This window comes from Channa argus, chromosome 10, assembly GCF_033026475.1.
Source record: "Channa argus isolate prfri chromosome 10, Channa argus male v1.0, whole genome shotgun sequence".
NCBI classification, from domain to species: domain Eukaryota; kingdom Metazoa; phylum Chordata; class Actinopteri; order Anabantiformes; family Channidae; genus Channa; species Channa argus.
The window spans coordinates 6,810,733-6,834,218 of NC_090206.1; the positions used below are offsets into that span (position 1 = coordinate 6,810,733).

Sequence of the window (23,486 nt, forward strand, 5' to 3'; positions counted from 1 at the left end):
AATCAGTGGAACTTTCCACATACCCCCTGGGGTACTATCACTCATTTACCAGCTAGAATAACATGATTGGAGAGTAAAACTTAGAAAAGAAATTGGCCAGTAATATTCTGGCTTTCTCATGGAGAACATAAACTACCATCTGATTCTGCATGGTGCCTTGTGTATTAGTTTAAAACAGGTCTCCCAAAGAGGCCCACTTGCTGCTTTCACCAAAAGATCAAGTGTAAACTCTTAACCTATCCTGAACTGAAAAGAGACTTGCTCAGTGTGGGCCCCAGAAGGGCTTCGCATCAGTCTTGGGGTGTTTTTATTTTCCTTTATGTGGTGTCATTTATAAAAAGCATCCAGAAGGTAAAATCTAGGACAGAGTGTATACTTTTTGTCCTTCTGTGCTGAGCATGTAACAAATATAATGGGTCAACCTGCATTCTTTGCTCAGTGTAGTCATCACGCTTTTATATCACGTACTAGCATTTTCAAACCAGGTTTACTGCATAGTGGGTTTTTTCCTCCGTAAAACAACCTAGATACAGTTGGCATGCGTGTCTGTCCAGACTGATATTCTAATCAGTATATCCATGAGTCACACTGAAGTTTCCAGATGAAATGAAATTTCCTACTTTCCTAATTTCTCAAGTGTTCCTGACATGCATTGACAAGAGTGAGATGGACGTGACTTCATAGGGACTTTATTGAACTATGGTCACTAATATCTAATCAGTTCATCCTTGAGTCTAAGTTGCTTAAGGTGTTCCTGTGATAATCCCTTCACAAGAGTAGTATGAATGGAGGGGACAGATCTGAGGTCATAGTAACCATGAACTTTGACCCCCAAAATGCAATAAGTTCATCCTTGAGTACTGGTAAATATAAAGAAATGCTGTCTTGTTATATTGTGTAAACAAGAATGGACACGTGAAGTCACCGCTACCTTGACATTTGACCTGTAACCCACAAAATTTAAGCAACTCATCCTTGAGTGTAAATGGATGTTTGTGCCAAATTAGATGAAGTTCCCTGAAGGCATTTCTGCGAATGTACAGATGGACGGACTAAACACAATGCCTCTGGCTATAGCTATTGCCAGCATGGAGGCATATGAATGTTTAACTGACACACTGTAAGCTCCAACTTTTATCCTGAGGTTATCTTTTATCTTTTGAGTGTTTGGATAAATCACTCAAAATAGAAATATTTATCCTACTTTGCTTTTAAACACAGATGCCCAGAATTAAACCGAGCCATTCAGGAACCATTGATTTGTCTCTTTTTCCGGCTATTAATCTGGGGTTGAAACAATCTGGAGATAGATTGTTGCAGTCTATTTTACTGCATTATGAGATTTTTTTTTTTTCTTTTTGTTGCAGACACAGGAAACATTTGGTAACACGTTTAAATTATTCAGATCTCAGAGCTTTGAGCTTTGCCCTCCCATTGCAGCACATACTGTGGGAGTCCATTAACCTTGGTTTTTGCTTCTCTCAGGAGGCAGAGGGTTCCTTGCCGTACCTGCTGGTGTTGTGTGGAGATCATGGCATGTCAGAGACAGGCAGCCACGGAGGCTCCTCTGAGCCAGAAGTCAACACACCCCTGGTGCTCATAAGTCCAGCCTTCAAGAGAAAAGGTAAATTGCCTGGCTGTTACCATAAGACACAAAGGGCAACAGATTTGTCATAAAATCGAGGGAGTCCTGTTTAGTTGGACTGGTGGTCTCAGTTGACATCCTCTACAAATCCTATTATAACTACACTCTGTCAATAGACAGATCTAGAAATAAGAATGTTGGTATGCTGGGGTTTATGCTTCGGACCAATCGGTTCCTTATTCCACTGGGCCGTAGAAAAGAATATGGTTTATTCATGACAGATAATTATAATTCTCATTCTAAAATAAACTCAGCTTCTAAATAGAATTTTGTGGGGGGGGGACATTTCATGCTCACACATAACTTTCTATTAATTTTAGTGTGAGGAGCGGTGTCATCTCAAAAGCTCCCGAGCAGAACTTTATTTTGCAGTGATGAATGTGTGAACGTGTGATCGTGATAATTACTTCATTCTCAGCCAAGTCTATTTTTCAGATCTTTCCTTGACTTTTTATTTATAGGCCATTCATGTTAATTATTTGCAGCTGTTGCTCCTGATGTCATGGTTGTACCAGCATTTTTAACCTCGTGCCAGCAGCTTGAATAATGGTTTCTATAAAATCCTAAAATTTCACAAATAACCTAAGAGTCGGAAAGTAAATGACAAATTCAGTGTTCTCCTCGAGATATACACACAGAGCCACCTAAATTAACTCTGCAAGTTGTTAATGAGATGGTTTTCTGTGTTTTACTAACATAGAAATTAAGAGGCAAACATTGTTCCTTTGGGAAGTAACATTTGTTTTGTAGCACCTCTTTAGAGTTATCTTGTCAGTGTGCTTGCAATAACAACAGAGATAGAATATACCCTTGAAAACTTTTTCCATAACATTAAATATTCATGACTAAAAGCACAATAAATATTATTGTAAAATCACATCTTTAGGTGTTATCATCAACAGCTCAACTCAAAAAAGTTAATTTAGCCAATATAGACTATTTTTGTTTGCTTGGAATAACAATAATGCCAACCTGCAATCAGAGTTTGCTCTAAACTTTTGTAAAAGCTGATTGGTGCACTTGTTACATCTAACCCACCACTACCCCACCAGTGAGAAGAAGCTGAGGACAATGAAAAACAGAAACCTTTCATGTGACACATCCAAACCTGTTCTAACTTTAGCAGAAAACAAGGTTCTTACATAGGATCCAATCACTTGTAGTGAAACCTTTCTATTAATAGATGTACATATGTTGACAAGGAAATGTGTTCTATTTACTGCCGCTTTGCAATCAGTGCCCTCTTCACCATAACTGCTTATTTTTAACAGAGTGACAATGGCAGGTCATTAAATCTTAGCTGCCTGTTTGCATTACAACATCCTGCAGTTGATCAAAGTTCATTGCCGGCTCTCTGCCTGATCTTTACATTTTCATCTGAATGCATCATTGAGAAAACGGCCCCTCTTAATGTCAGATAGGCAGAACATTACTTTAACATTGCTGGGAGGGTACTGAGAGGCAGTGCCACTTTAATCAGAAAATGAGAGTGTACGAAACTATCCAGCTATTTATATCCTTAGATATCTCTGTATTTCTTTCTGTATTGCTGAAGAAATCCACCTTTGTTGCTATCTTCTCCCGACTCACATGTGGGGCATAGGTATAGATTCTGATCTCTGTATTTGTGTGGGGACAATTGCTTACTGTGCTAGGAGGTATGTGTTACCATGAATACAACTTTGTATACACACAGCAAAAGATATTAACATCAGCTATTAGCCCTACAAAAAGCAGGCCTGCTCCCTGGAGAAAGACCAGAAGAGAGACCCGAGAGTGACCAAGAGCTAAGGAGGTTAAGGCGCGGATACAAACCTTTTAAACCGAAATGCATTGTATTAACAAACTAACTGACTCACTGGTAACTTTAGATGGTTTCCAGCTGTTGACCGTCGACAGAAAAACGAAGCGGCACACCCCGCGCTCAACCTTCAGCGATAGGCTGCCTCACCTGCTGTAGTTTCTCTTACTCTGCAGCCTTCAGGCTCCATGGACTCCATTGCTCCCGGTAAACAAGTGATATGCATTACTGCAGCATGCAGTATCATCATGCACCGATTTGCATGATTGATTGAAGTTAAAAGCACCTGTCAGTTTGGTGTAGTTATTGTCTCTTTGAGTCAACAATTTAATTACATTGATTTATTCTAGATGTATTCTCTTGTGGTGTTTGTGACACTTGCTGGAATTTTTGCTCTGCTGCTATAGCACTTAGATTTCCCCTTTACAGCATCACTAAATATTACAAATAATAATAATATTGAGCTAGATACTGTAATGCAAAGTGGGGTTTCTTAATCTAATCATCAGCATTCAGTGTGTGTTTCCTTTAACTGAGATGTGACACACATGATCTGTCTGAGTATGATTTGCTTTGTTTTGTGTAACAGAAATACATTACCCCCATTTACAGTATTCAAGTTGATATATGAATGTTGTAAAATTGTGGGCATGTTACATTGAATATGTTTATGACACTAATTGCTAAGTAGCACATTTAAACAATCCTGATATGCCTGGTATATTTATGACATTACCCTACATATCTATGAGATTGATACAGCAACAATTTTCTCTTTTTGCTAATCTGTCTACCTGAATATAAACAAGATGTCATGTGTTCAATTACCAAATTAGCCCATAGCTCTCAGGTTTGACCCAGTCTTTAGTCAGCAGCTTTTTCTTTTCCCCATACATGTATTGCTGTATTCTAAATTTCAGATTACACTTAACAGCAGTATGGTTCAAAGTTGCAACCTGATAGTGTTGGATGAAGTACTCAAAAACTGTACTAATTAATTATTAACAAATGAATTGCAATGTACATACATGATGTGTTGAAGCTGTTTTAGCTATGATGCAATGCTTTTTTTTTCAGTTTTACTTCTAAACTACTCGTGTTGTAACTTTGCATAGTGACAGTAACAGTCTAACAGCACTTTGATTTCATAAATAAAACACTGCTATAAGCACTGATACAATTTCAAGATAGCTGGGAATAAGCTTAGGATGTAAAGAACAAAGAGCCACAGAAATCCCTTAACAAGGACATGTAAATGTATGTGGTTCTGTTGTAGCAATATTTTGCTATTTGCACCTGATTTAATCACTTTTGATGGTCATAACCCCACTGCACACTAGTGCATGTAGCTGCTTCCTTAAGAAGAAGAAGAGAACAAATAAAAAAATCAATTCGGTCAATCAAACATAGTAATATATGAATCAGCAGGGACCAGCTCTGTCCCCGTTCTCAGTGCAGTAACACTGATAGAGAGGTGGGCAACGGCAGGTGCGGTTCAGGAAAGGTTTGGAGCGTTTGTGGTTATATTGTTTGATAGACTCTGACACCGTGTTCAATGATCCCATTTGAAGGCACATTTAGAATGTATTTAATATGTCCAAAATATACCTATAGACCATCAGTCCGGGGTTTTTTGCTTTAGCTGTGTGCTTTCCTGTGCAGTGAATGTAGATCTTGGTAGACAGACAAACTCAGTACAACACACCAAAGAGTAAAATTACTGCATGTTTGTTTTTGTTGTTTTGCATGTTATGATAACCCTCCCCATGGTCATACCCACGGTCATACCCACAGGCACTAACATATGAGTAATTATGGAGGTTGTCTGTGCTGCTGTTGTGTTGAAATTCAGGTTCTCTATGTCAGAAATCTAAATACATTTTGCCCTGCTTCTAATGAACAAACAAGATATCAATGCTCTTTGTCATGATACACAAAAGAAGTCATTGTGGAGAAGCAGCAGATGTTCATCAATACTGTTGCCATTTTCCAGTGCCCACAGACTGTCCTGACGGGTGTTTGAGTGATACGTAAAATATATTGTACAGAATAACTAAAAAGGCATGAGATATTTCATTGTTGAGTATTTGTGTTGGGTTTATGAGTTTTGGAGAGGGACATCCTATTTCAACTTTATTTAGATGAATGTTGTGAACTTTTTTGACCCAATCTCTTATTGTGCAAACCAGAAACACAGACAGTATGATAACTGAGCCCTTGACATGTTATGAAAATTCATGCAAATAGCTTTTCTCTGTGAATTGCTTTGAAGTGATAAAATGTGACATTTGTTATTATAAATATCAGTTTTGCTACCTGCTATGATTGATTGATGCGACACTATTGTGGCTCAACACTTTTAGTTTTAAAAACTTTTTCCATATTTTTGTATTTATGGCTCGAGATTTTTTTTTGTGAGAGTTGACACATTTAAGTTAAACTCTGGTTGACAAACGTTGAAAAACACAGTACCACACTCCAGTTGACAAGTTAAGGTTTGAAAAAAAAAAAAGATAACACTACAACAGAAAAAAGGGAAAAATGCAAAGAAATTGTTGTTATTTCATGTAATTATTTCAGCATTTTTAATATGGTTAGTTTATCTTCACTGTTTTGCTTCTATCTTTTATCCCCTGTCATCTCAGTGGGAATGGAGAAGCCTCAAGTGGTGGAGCAGGTTGACCTGACTTCAACATTGGCTCTAGGACTTGGCCTACCCATATCTCAGAACAATGTAGGCCACGTCATCCCAGGTATCTTGGAGGAAAGCTCACTCCGAGACCAGCTGCGTTTTCTGCATCTCAATGGTCACCAGCTCAGCTGCCTACTCAAAGACAGCGTCACAGACTATGAGAAAGGTAGGTTACAAATGCCCCATTTCCACCAACTGGAGGGGAATCACCAATAGTATTTAAAAAAAAAATAGTACATGAACATCAGTACATGTCAAGAAATGGTTATTTCCAAATTAAAACATTTTGGCATTTTCCTCTCACCCATACAGTTGGTCATAACTCTCAACATGAGTTCTGTCTTACGTGCCACCTTGTCATCAAGACATTTCAGCTTAAAAAAATAGGAAAATAGTTTATTATGATGTTGACATAAGCTCAGAGGTGACATGACTCAGACTAACTGGATCACTGTCTTATTTAAATCATTGTTAAATTAAGTTGAAATGATATGCTGTATGTAGAAGTCTACCTCTTGCTCATACCATGTTGTTAACAACATTAAAGCAGCTTTACAGCGCATTTAACCTGAAGGAGTCGGATTAGGACGAAGGTAGAATGATTAGTTTTAAGTTCAAATGATTGATCATAGCAAGGTTCATTATCAGAATTTGTGAATTTTTAAAACATTTAAATTTAATGTGATAGTACTTTAAAGAGATTAATTTAGCACATTCATATAATCCTCCAGATGTTTCAGCTGCAGAAGATTTGAAAGTTGACACTGGTATAGATGAATCATGTACTGTATGCGCTGAGAAGAAGCAGTAAATAAAAAAGGCTGATAAATTGTTACCATATGATACAGGGGAACCCAGTACTAACAGAAACCATCCACAGGCTAGTTTTTCTGAACACACTGATCCCTGTTTTGTCTGATGTAATGACAAACCTATATATGAATTTCTTCTGGCCAGTGAATGAATACCTTACTGTGTACTTAACTGTGAAAACACCACACAGTCTGTGGTGTGTTCTTGAACATTCACGCTGCCCATTCTTTGTGTAAATACATGCACATATCCTCACACATTTCTGCTCCCGACTTATACCTCAGGGTCAGAGTTTGTCACATCTATCCATCTTGGAGCTGCTCCCACACACCTCTTATCTTACTATCTGCCTTTTCTTTTTGTTGCCATCCTTTACTTTTACAAACATTTTATAGATCACAATTCCCCTTGTTAATTTTTGATCAGTCATAAGTAATTTCTCTTGCCATTTTAATTCAGAAAACTTTAGTTTTCTTTTGAAATATTTAAGATTTCATTATTATCACAAGCTTAATGTATCACTTGGTCCATGAATAGAGAATTGCTTTGCTTTGTAAACAGGCACAAAAACAGCCAGATCAAATGTAAACATCTAGAAACAAATCTACCCCCCACCAAAAAATTAGTTTAAAATCTATACCCTGAATTAAGACGTTGTGCAGTATTAGCTTAGTAACATTAAAGATGAACTGCTGTAAGTAGCTAAATTAGTAAAGTATACTCAGTTTTCTTTTCTAAAGATGTAATCTCATCATAAATAAGAAAAGTCTACACATTTTATGCTATGTTGTTTGAGACTGAAATGTCTCAAAAGCTATTCTACTGTATGGAGAGCACTTCGATTTTCTAGACTGATGACTCCATTAAAATAATTCATTTTGCAGTATCTGTGGTTTCAACCAAATTTGTATGTTTTTCTGATTTTGACGCTGACAACAGTAACAGTGTTGTCTTGAGTTGAAATGGGAGAATGTGCAGTGTCATGTAAATCAGTGACACAGATTGTAAGGTGAGTGGCAATAAATGCACTTTGAAAACTTGATTCAAAACAAACTACTTCCTTTCACATAAAAATACATAACACTCTGGCAGCACATTTTCTACTCTATTTTGGTCCCTGGTTTCCATAGTGATGGGATGAAATGGAAATTATTCCAGCAGACCTACATTTGGATGTGTTGATTTTTTTGAATCTGTCCACTTGGGTAATCATGAAGCTGTTGTGTGGTAGAATGTCATAGTCGGTGCTGGGAAATTCGCCTGGGATGATATTTTAAGGAGCATGGCGGTTGGACACCTGTTGGGTCAAGTCCTTTTGGATGGGGAAAAAGAAAAAAGTAAAAGTATGTCTCATAATACCATATGGTACAATGATTTCAACAGAAAGATAATTAGAATAACAAGCATTTAGAATGGCGAATAATTCTCGTCTTGATTCTCATCTTGTGATGCCCTAAATGATTTTGTTATTTTGGGACACACACTTTCTTTTTTTTTCCCCTCTGGTTAAAGTAAGAATACCCTGCAAAATATTAAAGTAATATAACTTCTACTCTGGTGACACTAAGTTTAAATGACTAAGCTCTGCCTCTATATGCTTCTGCCACATTTTCTTTGTCTGTCTGCTTTGTTTCAATCTTCATATAGTGTTTTTCTTGTGCTTCTATCCTCAGTCATCTTGGAGGGCCATTAAACAGTCCCTGTACTTTAAGACAGATGAAACATGGCCAGGCCATCGATATTGTATGATTCATGCCTGTGGCTTAAGGTTCTAATAATTCTACCAACCCCTTTGTCTGGCAAAGCCACAGTCACTATTTATCACCTCTATTCCTGTGCTGCTGAGATAGGTGTCATATTGCTAAATATTGTTTTTAGGAGTGTGTGTGTGTGTGTGTGTGTGTGTGCTCATGTCTTGTATAGTGTTGTGTGAAGAGATTTTCTTACATATTTAAAGAGCTTATTGAGGGTTAAGACATTTAAAATTAGGATTATGGTTAAGTAAGCGTTCGCATTTGGCAATTTGGTGTTGATGGGTTATGATAGGTAAAGGCACCAAGGAAGTTATTATGCCAGTGAAGTCCTTATAACTATAGACAGATGTACATATCTGTGTATTACTGAAGTGTAGCACAAATCAAGCCCTATGTTGCTATGTCCTTGAACAGGCTCCTAAAGCAGTGAATTTAGATGAAAACAGGCATCATTTCATCTGCCTAAAGTCAACGTGAGTGAGTCATAGCTTATCAGACTTAGGATCCTGACAAATTATGCATTTGGTTTCTTCAGGACTAAAACGTTTTTTACCACAGGGGTGTTATCTTTTCAATGTAAGGAACAATATTGACACAGGAAACATTAAAAGTATTGATTCCCAATTTAAAACATTCAGCATACCTCAGAATGATTGATGAAGTCACAAACGGGATAACTAAAGTCTCTTCCTTAACAAACCAATACTTAGAAAATGCCTTAATTTCTGAGTGCTGAAGAGTAGAGTAGTCAAGAGCATAAAAGAGCATTTTCCTAAAGTAAGACAAAGCAATCTAGAATGCCTAAACGTTTTTCACTTCTCACGATTCTATTTGATTCAGTGAAGCTAATAGTAAAATTGAATGAAAGTAAAAAGAAAGCACTTCTGCCAGTAATTAATTAGCCTCCAACTATATTTATGTCATTGTTAGAATCAGGTGACAGAAGCATGAAGTGATGCCATTATTTTACAGTAGTGCTTCACTATAATGTTGACGATATAGCATCCATGTAAGCATTTTCCAACATATGAGTTAAGTTTTATCATTGGGAAGCTCAGGTTGTTTGGATTCATAAATACTGTGTGTTTAATTGTTTGTGTTCATCAAATTGTATTTGGTGATAAGTAAACAAAGCAAAATTAATGTGATGCTGCATCAGAAGTTTTTATAAAACAATGCAAATGTCTTAATTTTAACTAATGCTGTATATATGAATGTATTAGCTGCAACACCACCGTTATTTAACACGTGTGTTAGGTCTTTGACTAATGAAATGAGATTATCAAGTAATAGTCACTCTAAGACACACTATTTAAATATGTCAGTTGCTTATACCACAGTCCCCATCCCATCTTTTCTGCACAACAGAGACTGGCTATGAGCAGTTTCGTGTGGCAGAAAAGGCTCATGGAAGCTGGATGAAGCTCTACCTGGAGGGCAACACCTCTGAGGTGCTCACCAACATGGGCAAAAAGGTCCTGAAACAGTATCTGGAGGCCCTTGCAGCTATGAGTTCAGCTCTTAGCAGACAGCTGGGGAAGTACGACATGTACTCCATGGTTGCAGGCATGATCTTTGTGCTTCAGGTGAGAAACTAAATGTTTCATCCTATGGCTCTTCACAGTTGGAAGTTTGGTACTGTATGTTTTGTTACCCATTAAAAGTTACAGGGTGTAGGGGAAAAATGTCTACAATGTAAGACTAAGAAGATTATGCTTTGATATATTGGATCTGTTTTATAAGATAAGTTTGCTGTAGTGTTCCCAACTTGCATTATCTTTTTGCTTAGTTTCCAGTGACATTGCTCTTCCATAAGAAAGTAATACGGTTTTCACTAATTACATACTGTGTGCTGTTCAAGCCATAGAAGGTGTTTTGGAGGTTGTGTCAATTATACTTTTCTTCTCCTTTCTTTTGATTGTCTCCATCTCCTCTTGCCCCAAAGCTCCTGTTGGTCTTACTGCTGGCTATGCCTGAGGCCCTCAGCAGTGCAGCAGCAGTGGACCTCCCAGTCTTCTCAGCCCTTCTCTCACTGCCTTTCTACCTTTTGTGTCTGCTGCTCGCCTCAGTGCATGTCTTGGTGTGCACATCTGCTGAGAGCTCCTGTTACTTCTGTAGTCTCTCCTGGGGTCTCGTGTTCGTTGCTGTCATCTTCTCCTCAGCATTGTTTTGTATTATGGTCTCCATGGCAACACGCAGACTCCCCCTGGGAGCAAAGATTCACGGCAAGGTGAGTTTGTGCACATAAATACACCACCCATTAGGCAACCACAGGTTCAGATTGTAACAGATGTTTGCCCTCATACTGTACAGTAGATGTATATGTTAGAAAACTCCTAAAAAAGTTATTTTAATCTCAAGAGCTTCTCCTGGTGAAACAAAGGTTAAAAAACAAACAAATTAATAACAATAAAAATATGTCTTACCTATAGTGTATGTGTAGTTAGCTGATTGTAAAGCCTGAACTTTTTCATCAGTTCAGTTGCTCTATGTTTGCTTTAAGAGTATCAAAGGGACAAGTGAGTATCAAGGTCAGAGCTATGCCTGGATAGAGAACTTTTTAGAGATTGATTTTTCCTCATTTGAATTTTATTTAGAGAAATCTGCAAAATCTATTGAGGCCCAGGGGGGATTGTCACACTCTTGTCTGTTGTACACCAATTTTTAGAGGAGTAGCAGAATCGTTATTAGTGCAACTTTAAATCACTTGAATCTTCCAGTACTGTGGAAAAAAAGGCCTGAAAAAAGTCTTGGTAGATTTCTTGGTTCTGCAACCATTAATACATTTCTCCACCAAAGTGTGGCATACAAGACTAGTCAAATCAAACAGTTCTTGATTGTATGCTCACTATGCATTTAAATGGAAGACTGCCAGGGGTCATATTAATCACTCTGTAGTAATGCATAGGAAAATGTAGTAATGCATAGGAAAAATTGTAAGAAAATACGAAATTAATCTTTTTAATGTAACTGTTTAAAATGCATTACTGGTATATCCTGACAAAAGTATGATAATATAATCAGCAGTCTATGCAATAACTGTAAATGTCCTATAAAAACAATTTGAAGACAGCAACATGAATATGAAAATGTTTCAAAGGCTTTCTGCTTCAGGGTGACTCTGCATCCCAAAAGTCAAAGTCAGAATCTTTAAAACAGTTCACATTTCTAAAACACACTACTGGATTGTTCATATCCATCATGTCAGGTAGCATATATATATATATTTTATATTATTGTTTACCATGGCTTTATAACAACACAGTCATTACACTTGTATCAGAAATGTTCCAGACCACCATGATTCAATCTGTGCAGGTCGTGTCTATAGCTAGATGATTTCTTTTACTTTGCATTATAGAAAGTTTTGTTTTGTCCCGTTATTGTCATGAGAGTGTTACAGTAGTATGAGATGATGGAAAAAGTGGAAATAGTTGTCAAACTTGGCTTTAAGTTGAGTTCTTTTGCACCTAAAAATGGCCTGCAAGTGGAAAAATAGCCATAAGAACAGAGCACAAATATGATTATAGAGGTCAGGAAGCAACAGGCTTCTACGTTTCTACAAATGCTACAGCTAAATGGAAAACAGCATTACTTGCTGTGTTAATCACTTAAAAATTGCAAAAAAAAAAAAAAAAGTTGGAAGGAAGGATCAAAATGCAGGCTTTACTGAGCCCCAACATTTTTCCAATAATTGTACCTTACTTAATCAAAGTAAACGCGGTGGATGATCACACTTAATGCCACAGCACTCTGATGCTGTACGTGATCATCAAATCTGAGGCTTTTCATACAGTATAAAGGGATTGTGGACAATAGATAGTGTCAGGACCAATCTTAATAATTTATACATCAAAACAGACTGTTCATGGAGTTCCTGCTTAAATGTATTACACATTTAATGCTGATTTAGACACATCCATTATGTCTTTTTAAAAAATTTGAAATAAAAGTGTTTATTTTCATTTCGAAAAATCTTTTCAGTACATACATATGTACTTTTTGTACATTTGCTGCTAGAATTTAGTTTGCTGTTTTTGAGAAAATTTCCAAAGCACCAGATGTCAGCAGAATGATGTCACATATGTGTTTCTGAAATACCTGTTCACAGCCCAGTAATATCAAAAACTCACTTTGCACTTTTTGAAATCTCCCACCTGTTTGTTCTTCTTTCCACCTATCGACAGTGTCTGTTGCGATTGCCGCCAAACGACGGAGACAGATTAAGCATATTGCCCAGGGACACTTGACATGCGGTCGAGAAGAGCGGTGCATGAACCTCTGACCCTATGGTCAGTAGGCGGCCACTCTACCACTGCTCCGGCCACTGAATTAACAAAGAACCCACAATAGGCGAAATTCTTCTGAAGACCAAATTGCAGTTGCAAATAATCAGAAAATGATCCAGAGTAGCACAGTGCTTTAATAATTATTTTTTATCGTTTAAATTGCTTCTGTACAATATATAAATATATAAATGTTATGCTAAAAATGACCTTAACCAGTAAAAGGAAGTGCCAGCAAAATGCAAACATATCTTCTAAATGTGAGTAATCAATCAGATTTAACAAGATTCTGAAGGTGGAAGTTTTCATTCTTTATTTTTTATTTAAATTGCTCCAAAAAAAGAGTCTCAATTGTAAAGGTTATATCTCTTTTCCTGTCTGGTAACTTTTTAAAACTGCCGATACAGCAAGAGCATCTGAAGAAATTCACTGAGGTCATTTGGTTCAGTTGAAAAAACAAAATCCCACATCTACACTGGAAAATGTGGAGAAAATGTACTCATCTGTAAATGTTTCTGTGACTTCGGCAGCCTTAAAACAATTGTTCACAGCTAATAGTGAAAACTGTTTTTCTTGAGAAGATACCAGACTTGGCCATTTATTAATTAAAAAGTATATATACATCTTATAGTGTAAGAAAGCATTGCAGTAAAGTAGGGTTACTGTACTATACTTGGATTTCTTAAATTCAAACGAAAAAACATCTACATAAGGGAGTTGGATCTTGATCTATACACAGAACTGAAATAATTAACAGTGTATTAATATATATTGAAATTCACCTGTAATTTGTCCTCAACTGTAAACCTTTTACTTGAGGTAATTTAGTTATAAATTCTGCTGCACATACTGTTTTTATTTTTGTTTTTTTAACTAAGACCTTCGACTATAGTTACCAAACTGGTCTCTTGTTTTACTTCATGTTTTATGTTCTGAAAACGGTGAGTTAAGCCTTTATGAATAAGGAGCCATATTCCTTTCTGTAGTACCAAGAGTATCCTCCAAATTATGACTGACAAACTCATTTCATATTAAGATTTGATAATGAATTTTCAATTTTGTTCATTTTATTTCCATTAGACTGCATTGGTAATGAAGTTGCAGAACTATGCTTTATCTGATGGGGCACTGGCAGTTTGGCACCTTTGCTGACACTTTCCAGTTATCTTTCAATTTGAGCTTGACTTACCAGGAAGAAAAAAGTTGGTTGGCTATTGTACTGTTTCAAAATGGAAGAAAGAAAGAACATTAGATGAAGTCAGGTGTTGTTAGATTATGTAATCACTTGAATTAGTTTCTAGCTTAGCTAACACTGCACCTCTTTTGGCTTGACGAATGACTGCATTATGGGCAGCATCCAAAACCGTTATTAGAGGGATCCTGATTAGTTTCTCTTCTAGACAGATTGAGTTTGGGAAACTGGAAGATTAAACACACTAACTCACTACTTGAACAGAAATGTGATTAGAATTCCAGTTGAATGAATTTTAATAACCTAAAGGTAAGTGTACCTAATTTCAAAGAGTAGTTTTTATGACAGAGGTGACACGTTGATGCAAAAAGTAGAAAAACCAGAACAGAAATTAAGGAAAAAAGTGCCAAGAATAAAACTACAAGCAAAATTTAAAAAAATATTGAGATCTCCTTAAAAATGTATTCAATTATTCTCTCATGACCATATTAAAAAGCCTCAAGTCTGAGAACAATACAAGTTAAAGTGTTTTTTTTTTTGTTTGTTTTGTTTTTTTGCCTGAAATTATCAATTTCTCAAATGAGAAAGCTTGAAGGTTCCTTCACAGAGGGGTACATCAGAAAGGCTGTTTCCCAACAGTTTGATGGGAAGGTAGGCTCAATGCTCTGCCAATAGGAAGTGAGAAATCATATACTATGAAGTGATTCCATAGGCATCAGAACTGAACTGTAACCTTAATACTATTTTTGCCTACTATGGTAGAAGTATGATATTAACTGACATGGATAGTGAAACATCAGAAATTCTTCAATGATATTAGGAAAAATATACAATTTTATTTAAAAGAACTCATAGTTCTGTCAATTTTCTGTGCTTCAACATTATGAAGAGTATGCTTTTATGCTTTTTAAATTATCAGGAATGTGAATCCAACTATTCTCCATTTTATTTATTAATTAAAAAAATGGAATAATGGAAAAAAAAAATAGTTCACAGATTTGGGTTTAAAACTTTTTACTTATCTGCCAAAGGCTATAGCCAGCAACTGATTACCTTACCTAAGCACAAAGACCAGAAGTATTATATCTCATTTGCTTAATCCATGCAAAAACAAAAGTGTAAAAACAACATTCATAGTTTTGTGTTAGACTGCTTCTTGGTTGAGGTCAGAAATGTCTTGGAGTCTCCACTAGTTGTAATGTTTTTCCAGTCATAAAATTAAGCTTTAGTGTGACTTTGTTTTTCTCATATTTTCAGTAGAAATGGTGTTTGCTCTAAAACGTATCTTAATATGCAGAGGTGCCACCAAAGGCTTCTAACACCCAGACTCACTAAACAGCACTGGCAGCAGTGCAGAGATGGCTCACTTCTAAAAGTATTTGAACCGGGCTACCCGATCAGAGAATTACAATTATTTCTGCTGGACTGGTCGGTAATTTTTTGAGACTGATACACTTTAACCTTCCTATAATGCAGTTCTTGTGCCCCTCTCTGATATTTATGGACACATAAGCATGTACACATGTACACTTTTTTCCAAGTAATTCAAAAGTTGGCAAAGTGTTTCTTTGGCATTTTTTAACTTCATCTGGTGGATTCTGTATTCCCCAAATCCCTAGCAACCTGGTTCTGTTTTATGCCTGACTAAAGTTTCAAGTTTTGTTTATTGAGATTATCTTTTTATGACTTTTCATCCACAATACCTCAGAAGCCAGTCTGCTATAGTAGCTATAGTAGTGCAGATTGGGTTTTACTGTAGGCTTCCACCTAGTTTTAATAAATACTTACCTAATTCGGATGTTTGTATTGTAAAGACATGATTGGTTGCTGGTCTTTGTAGGTGTCTCTGTATCTCTGTGACAACCATGATGAACCCCCCTAACTCTTAAATGGATAGGAATTTCATATAATCAGTGGATGGATTGAACATTTACCAACAGCTAGAGGAGTGACAGACCTAAATAAGGGGCAGTGGAGCTGGATAAAACACAGCTTTCTTTAAGCCATGCCTTGTTTTTATCTCGACAGCAAAGACATTGTGGGGATACAGGACATCAGGTCTTTTACATGTAATGAATTAATAGTCTTACAGCACATCACACAGTGTAAAACTACATCATAGCTTGACGTTTTTTAACAGAAACAACAAATATGAAACTGCTCAGTTCCACAGTGATCCAACCAATGTAGGCTGCGGGTACTGTGTCTACCCCCCTCAACCTCTCTATCATCAGTGTGAACATAGGCTAAGATGCACGTCTGTATTTAATATTTGTTAGGCTAAAATATTACTGCCGACCTAAGAGGTTGGCTGAACTTGCTTTGCATGGCAATATGCTGTCACCTCTAAGGAAAATTATTTGTCTACAAATAAATAAATCATCAAACACCAATATTAAAAAGTGATGGAAACCTTGTAAGTGACTGACTTTATCAATGACAGGCCCCATGTGCTGTTTGCAGTGCATGCCATGGTGTCACATCTGAAACTGCTGTCTGCATAATGTTTCTTTGATAAAATGTGGGTGTGAGCAATATTTCCATCACTAAATACAATTTTCTATTTTTTAAGCAGTTTTGAGATAAAGGAAACGATCTGTATGAAATAATCAAACATGTACATGTGGTTGGGCTAGTGTATCAAGATGATGCCATGGATAAACAACCCAGGTCTGAAAATAGGTTCAGTGCTTAATCAGACTTTGTAAATTGTCTCAAGCCTAAATAGTCTTATCTTAAATAGATTTCTTTACATAGAAATGTGGCCCTACAAGTTGGAATTTTTAACACCTTAAATTTTAGGCACAAATATGACCATATGTCTTTTTCAGGCCCAAGACCCATCTTTCCTTTTCTTTTCTTTTTCTTTTTTTTTAACTCCTCTACTCCTAAAGTTTCTATTCTAATGTGCTTTTTTCTTGTTCATAGTCTCCACTGAGGAGCACTGGCAGTGAATGGTCGCTGTCAGAGCTGGATTTGTTGCTGCTGGCTGGCACGGTTGGTCACACTCTCAGCTTGGCTGCAAGCAGCTTTGTAGAGGAGGAGCACCAAACTTGGTACTTTCTGCTCAGCACCCTCTGCCTCGCCGTCTTCCAGGATGTCTGCCGCAAGTACTTCAGAGAGCAGAGTGGCTCTGGAGATGGAGATGAGCATTTGCTCCCTTCCAAAGACTGTCGTCCTTCTGCTCACCCTAAGGCAGAAATTTGCTCAGAGAAGTGGCTAGCATTAGCCACTCCACCTTTCATTTTGTTGTGCTGCCGGCTGCTGCGTTCCCTCAACCAGACTGGGGTGCAATGGGCTCATATTCCTGATGTCGGACATTGGCTTAACAGGTTGTGTTTATCGCTCTTCTAAAATTATAATATATTTGAGTTCTTAAGTCTTTTAATTCTTCTAAATGCAAATCATATAACACTATTAAATTGGAATAATTTGTCCAAGTCACATGTTTTCACCTCTTCATCCCTCAGCTCATCAGCCTCTTGGTGAACTGGCAGTTACCACCAGATTAGCCAATATGCTCCCATGAGGCCAGTCAATGCCAAAGCATTTATGAATCAGCTCTTTGTTTTCAGCTGTAAATACAGTGTACTATTAACAAATTATTTTTGGCCATTTAAAGTAGAGTAACAAGCTATAAACACGACCGTGTTAAATTATCATTATCATGGTTCAAAGTAGCTTCTTTACTCTGAGGAAATTTCCTCCATGGAGGTTATTTCTCTTATCTGACCTGGCTTGTCAGTCGGACAACAGGGACGTTATGAGTAGGGGAGAGTCGTCTGGCTTTAATTTGAATGACTCATACCACCTCTCATTCTTATGTGTGGCCTCCCAGGTGGATGCGTGAAGTGATCTAGAGGAACAGCCTTGTGTCAGACCTTCTGCTCTGCAGAGGAAAGGATTGTCCACTTGAACATAAATGGCTTCTTTGATTCCATTTTGAATCCATATGTCTTCTCTGTTATGTGGACAATATCGTACACATTCACCCATTCTCAAGATGATTGACACCACACTTCAAAATATACAAACATTGGTTTAAATATCTTTAACTCACCAATTTTAGCAATGCTTTTCAGCTGTACCAGCTTGTGAACGTGAATTGAATTATACTAGATGGCAAAAGCAAAGAGTCTGTTAGGAGCAGCAGCTATCTGGTTGATTCACAATTACTTTGGCAGCATTATATTTCCTAAGATGGTCTCAAGGGGAAAAATGCATCACTGTTTGAATAGCAAAAAGACAGAGTGGGGTGTCTTGCTCTTTATTTTCTTTGTGGACTTTAGAGTTACACAGCACAAAAGTTTGGACACACAACTTCTAAATCTAAAACAAAAACCGTTAAAGGTGCGGTTTGTAATATTTTATGGCATCTAGACATGAGGTCTCATGTATCTAAATATTCTACATGTATCTGAATATATACCGACTCCAATCAGTCCCTTTACAAGGGTGAGACAGCCAATATTGTCAGTGACAGTTTTCTTTAATCCATTTCTACTAAAAGATTGATCATTGTACACCTCTTACTCCAACCCTAGAAGCTTTTCACTGTGTCTATATTCATACATCTCATATGTCTCAGATTTAAATCAGTGAGAATGCCAGCAGCCATATTTGTAAAGTCACAGCGTCACATTAGATCTTCTTTGTCCAGCGGGATGTTTGTGCACGTGAACTGTGCACAGTCGATGAGAAAAACTGCATGGTTTAAGGTAGAACAACCCAGACTGACAGTGTATTCACATTTATGGCTAGTTTGCTGTTGTAAACCTTTAGCGCATTATGATCAATTATCTTTAAATGTCAGCTCCTTCTTTTTTTATTTCTTCATGTTTGCATTCCTCCTCCTCCTCCTCCTCCCCCAAGCAGTGCTATAGTGTCACCAAATTCAACATGAATTCCATCTCAGAACCAGTTTTTCTCCGTTCTGTGTTACTGTAGAAACATTTCAGCTTTCGTGAAAGGGGACACACTCCGTATTCAGATATAAAAGGATCATTCTAATTCACAGAAAATTTCCCTTATCTTACTTTCAGGAGATTACACACTAATTAAAATATACTAATGAATACTGTCTCTTCTGATAGATTTCTCTATAAATCTTACACACTGCACCTTAAATATATACCTATATGCTTCTGAGTGCACTGACTAGATCCTGTAAGACAAACTTTAACTCCACTACTGCTAAAGCTAAACAAACAGCAGTAGCTATAGCAGATCTGTAACAATATTGCATAGAGTTATAATAAATGTTGGGCTGCTAGCAGACCTAAGGACTGTAGTATATTTTTCTTTTTTATGTGGGAACATGGGGTAAACTTGAATATTTAATTCCCACCGAATAGAAGTGTATAGGCTTCTGTCACTTTCACATTCAGCTGTCACCTAAGGCTATTTTTATTTTAGTTTTTTTTATAAAAAAATACATCAGTTGACTGATGATGAAAGCCATTATTGAAATATAGAAAATAACCCAGTACATATACAGTTGTGGCTTGTTGAGTGGAATGCACAGGGAAATTACACTCGATAAGAAAACAAGTCCCTGAATAATTTGTTCATGACAGACACTGAAGGGAAGGTAGAATTTCATCTCTATACACGTCTGTTCTTCTGATATTGAAACATCTTAAAATGTGTTTTTCTGGCTGAGAAGTTGACAGGAGCCTCCACTTACCCTTCTTTTTTAAAAGATTCAAGAAGGGAAAATAGCTTTCTCTGATTGTCCAGACTGTAGAAAAATGGTGATTTCTCAGTAAATCTGTGACTGTTTCAGAGCTATTAATATTCTGTCAACAGCACAGGGCAGGGGATTATGGTTTGTTCTTTAACATGCATCGCATTGTGGAATAGAGATGTGGATTCTGACCTTTTTCCCTGTCCAGTGTTGCCCTTTCTCCCAACCTGCACTGCCTGTTGCTTGGATAATGAGATCTAGGTAGCTTTATGTCTCATCTTGTCTCAAAGTGCCAAACTTACACTGCTGCCTGATCAGTCTAATGGCCAAATACATGTCTTCTATTCAACTTTGATATGTACTTTCAAATCTTATTTCCTGCCTGTCCTGCCTCAGTGCAGTGTAATTTCAAACTGAATCCAATGAACAATTGAAGATCCTTGGCTTTTTAAACTTTAAACTACTGCTGGAGGTGAAGACTAGCAGTGTTTCATCGCATCAGTGTTTTGGGTTGCACAGTAAATAGTCAACTTCAAGATTTAAGATTTCTTTTTTTTAAATAAAAGTTAAATTACTCAATTCCTTTTCAATCCTTCTGTATTTTAATTGTAATAAGGAAATGTATAGAACTCTGTTTACACAAACATGAATTTCAGTTTGAGTTTTCAGAGACCCCTAATATTACAGTGCTGATCACTGATTGACCCAATGACTGTTTTTCCGTTTTGTTTCTGTTCTAGTTCCGAACACAAGACCGTACTCTCCCTTTTGGCTGCTTTCTGTTTGGTTCTTATCTACCTCTTGGTTCAAAGACGGTGCTCCATGGTCTCAAAGGTTGCCCTGGCTCTCGGACTTCTAGGTGTCTACAGTTACCGGGCAGCTGTTGGCAATGTCTTGTTTCCCTGGCAACACTCTGACCGAACTATGTCCAAGTAAGTTTCTTTTAATCCCAAAACCGTGATTCCAATCACCAGTTGCTAAATGAATGTCCCTCTTAGTAAGAGTGTTTAAGATTGATGTGTCATCTGGTTCAAGATTTTAGACCAACGTGGCTTTAATTGTGATGGTAAACTGCTTTAACTGTTTTTTTTCTACTTTATATAAATCTCCCCAAACCAGTGTATATTCAAATGCTAAAAACATCTGCCAGTGTTTTAAATTCCATTAATGACAGTGAAGGAGGCATGAGTGTTGTTTCAGATTGGCAGCCAATAAGAGCTGCAGTAGTATTGACAGGTTGGTCTCTGGCACCGCCGCCATCTCTTCTGTTCTCTGTAAGTAATAAAAACAAAGTCACATCTTCACACTGAGGAGTAAGCAAGTTAATTAGACCAGAGATTGAACAGAGAGAGTGTAGAGGTAATATATCACCATGTGGAATATTGGAATAATAGTTTTGTAAATCTGCTTTTCATTAAGGTTGAAAATGAGGTTTTTAGCTTTTCATGACCAAAATACAAAACCTTGCATCCAGGTTTGGAAGTTTGTAGAGGCTACTGTGGCAGTCTGATGATGGGGACAAAAGAGAGCGGGTGGTTTTCTGATTTCTGGTTTCCTAACACTCACAGCTCTACTGTACCTTTTTAAATTTGATTATTAGTGGTTTTAACTATGTAAATGACATTGCTCCAGTGTCATTCAGTCCATTGGTGGGGCGCCCACTTTGGCAATGACTGACTATTATTTGATGTATTGCCATATTATATTCTTAAAATGCCCCTTGCTTCCTCTTGCTATCATTCAATGATAAATCTTAAAAGGAGTTTGGATTTGGTAAACTTGTAGATGCACTGAAATAGTTTTAGTACATTCCTCCTTGTCATACTTCTGAGACACTTCAACCTTAATCAAGCGTACTTGTTTTCCCCCAAGGAGATGGGTTAGCTGCAGAGACTGAATTTCATTGTAACGTGTATGTAAAAAATGTAAATGTGCTCAATGATGACCAATGAAACACATTTGCTTCAGTGAGCTTTCCAATCTTACAGCAATCCTTGTCCTTAGACCCTGAGATTTGATGAGGAAAAACTCTCCCCAAACAATATTTAACGGGGGAACAACAAGTATAATGCATGGCTTTTATAAAAGACTGATGCCTCTTAACATTCTATGCATCCAATCTTTGAGTAAAACATATATGTAATAGTTGGTGTTAGCATTGTCCAAAAAGGAGAAAATTGACAATCTTGCACCCCCTACGTGTGGTAGTATTTTTTTTTATTCTCCAGACTGTAGCTTGGCACAAAGTTATCTGCTACTAACCCTGGTCAAAAAATAATGAGTGTGCATGGCTGCACACATTTCTCCTGTCTAGTTTTTCTGACCTCCCTTCATCTACCACAAGTACCTGCCCTTCCCTAACCTTTCCTGTTCTCCTTGGCAGTCTGTCCTACTTGCTCACCTAATTAAAAGCTCAACCCTTCACCCTTTTCCTATATGAAGAAACCTGACTTAAGCTATGCAGGGTCCCCTGCTCCTTTTGACATATTCTGTGACTGGCAAGGATGACTATTGATCTAGTCCTCCAGAATATTCTTCAGACTTCAATCAGATTGATCATTATTGTTTCCACCTGAAGGGTTTATTTTACATTTATTCCACACTGTAGATTCTTGTCTTATAACAATAGGCAGCTAAAATGAACTTTATTCCTGGGCTTAAGAAAGTAAAAGCAGTCCTCCATCTCAGATGCTGTATTTGTGTTGCTGTGTATGTCATCTTATTCTATTTTAATAGTCAATTTATTTCAGCTACAGTACTTAAGCAGTTTTTCTGATGCATAAAAACATCTAAAATGTTTTGTTCTTTACACGTTAATGTAACATAAAAAGGAATTAGTTTGTATAATAACCCCCTTTAAGGTCTGGTTTCCTTGTGTTAGATGTATATCTATGTACAGATATCACTGTGGATACAGTTGGTGTCCCTCTTTGGGATTTTATTTCTCACCAATGGAGAAATGAACCTGAAATATACAAGCAGTCAACTGATTGCATGCATGTAATCTACCTTTTTTTGGTTTATAGAATGGTGAGAAATCACTGTATATTGTCAGAGCAAAACAACACTAAAAAAAGATAGAAATCCAGGCAATATAAAAGATGAAGCAAATCAACATTTCTTTCCAACAGAAAGTAGCTAAACATCAAAGCAACCGGCTGAGGGCCAAATCTGTCCGAGACAGCATATTTCATAGCTGATGTTTGTTGCAGTCTCCATCCTCTTTCTCTGCATTTATGGCACTTTTTTTTATCAAACAAAAATCCACAAAAAGTACTTGCAGCAATTATGTTTTCATTTGAGTGTGTATGTGTCTCAATCCTGAACAAAACATGACCCATTTTATTATGTGCTGCTTTATCTAGAAGGGGACTGTTGTGCAGGTTCCCAATTTCATGCAAACCGATCCCGCTTCAAAATGGAAATGTATTCAAACTTGTCTAAAAACACCTGTGAACCCCTGCCGCACTCACAAATAATGAGACACACACACACACACTCTCAAACACACACACACAAAGAGAATTTAGCTCTCAGCTTTATTACCCAAGCGGTAAACTATTTTATAAGCCTGTTTTAAAGGCAGTTCAGTGTTGGAATAATATATCAGTAGTAAC

At 37.1% G+C, this 23,486-nt stretch overlaps 1 protein-coding gene across 5 annotated transcripts in view; it reads left to right on the forward strand.

The window, feature by feature from the left end:
* Positions 1-23,486, forward strand: part of pigg (phosphatidylinositol glycan anchor biosynthesis class G (EMM blood group)) — a 73,807-nt gene that overhangs the window by 10,634 nt on the left and 39,687 nt on the right. For 2 of the 5 annotated variants that reach the window (XM_067517815.1, XM_067517816.1), the window contains exons 5-10: positions 1,486-1,624; positions 6,092-6,304; positions 10,074-10,291; positions 10,651-10,935; positions 17,112-17,515; positions 20,610-20,801. In XM_067517815.1, coding sequence (XP_067373916.1) covers positions 1,486-1,624; positions 6,092-6,304; positions 10,074-10,291; positions 10,651-10,935; positions 17,112-17,515; positions 20,610-20,801 — 1,451 coding nt within the window. Of the gene's footprint in view, positions 1-1,485; positions 1,625-6,091; positions 6,305-10,073; positions 10,292-10,650; positions 10,936-12,892; positions 14,661-17,111; positions 17,516-20,609; positions 20,802-23,486 lie in introns of those variants that run through there. The other 3 variants (XM_067517817.1, XM_067517819.1, XM_067517818.1) reach the window with 3 other exon arrangements.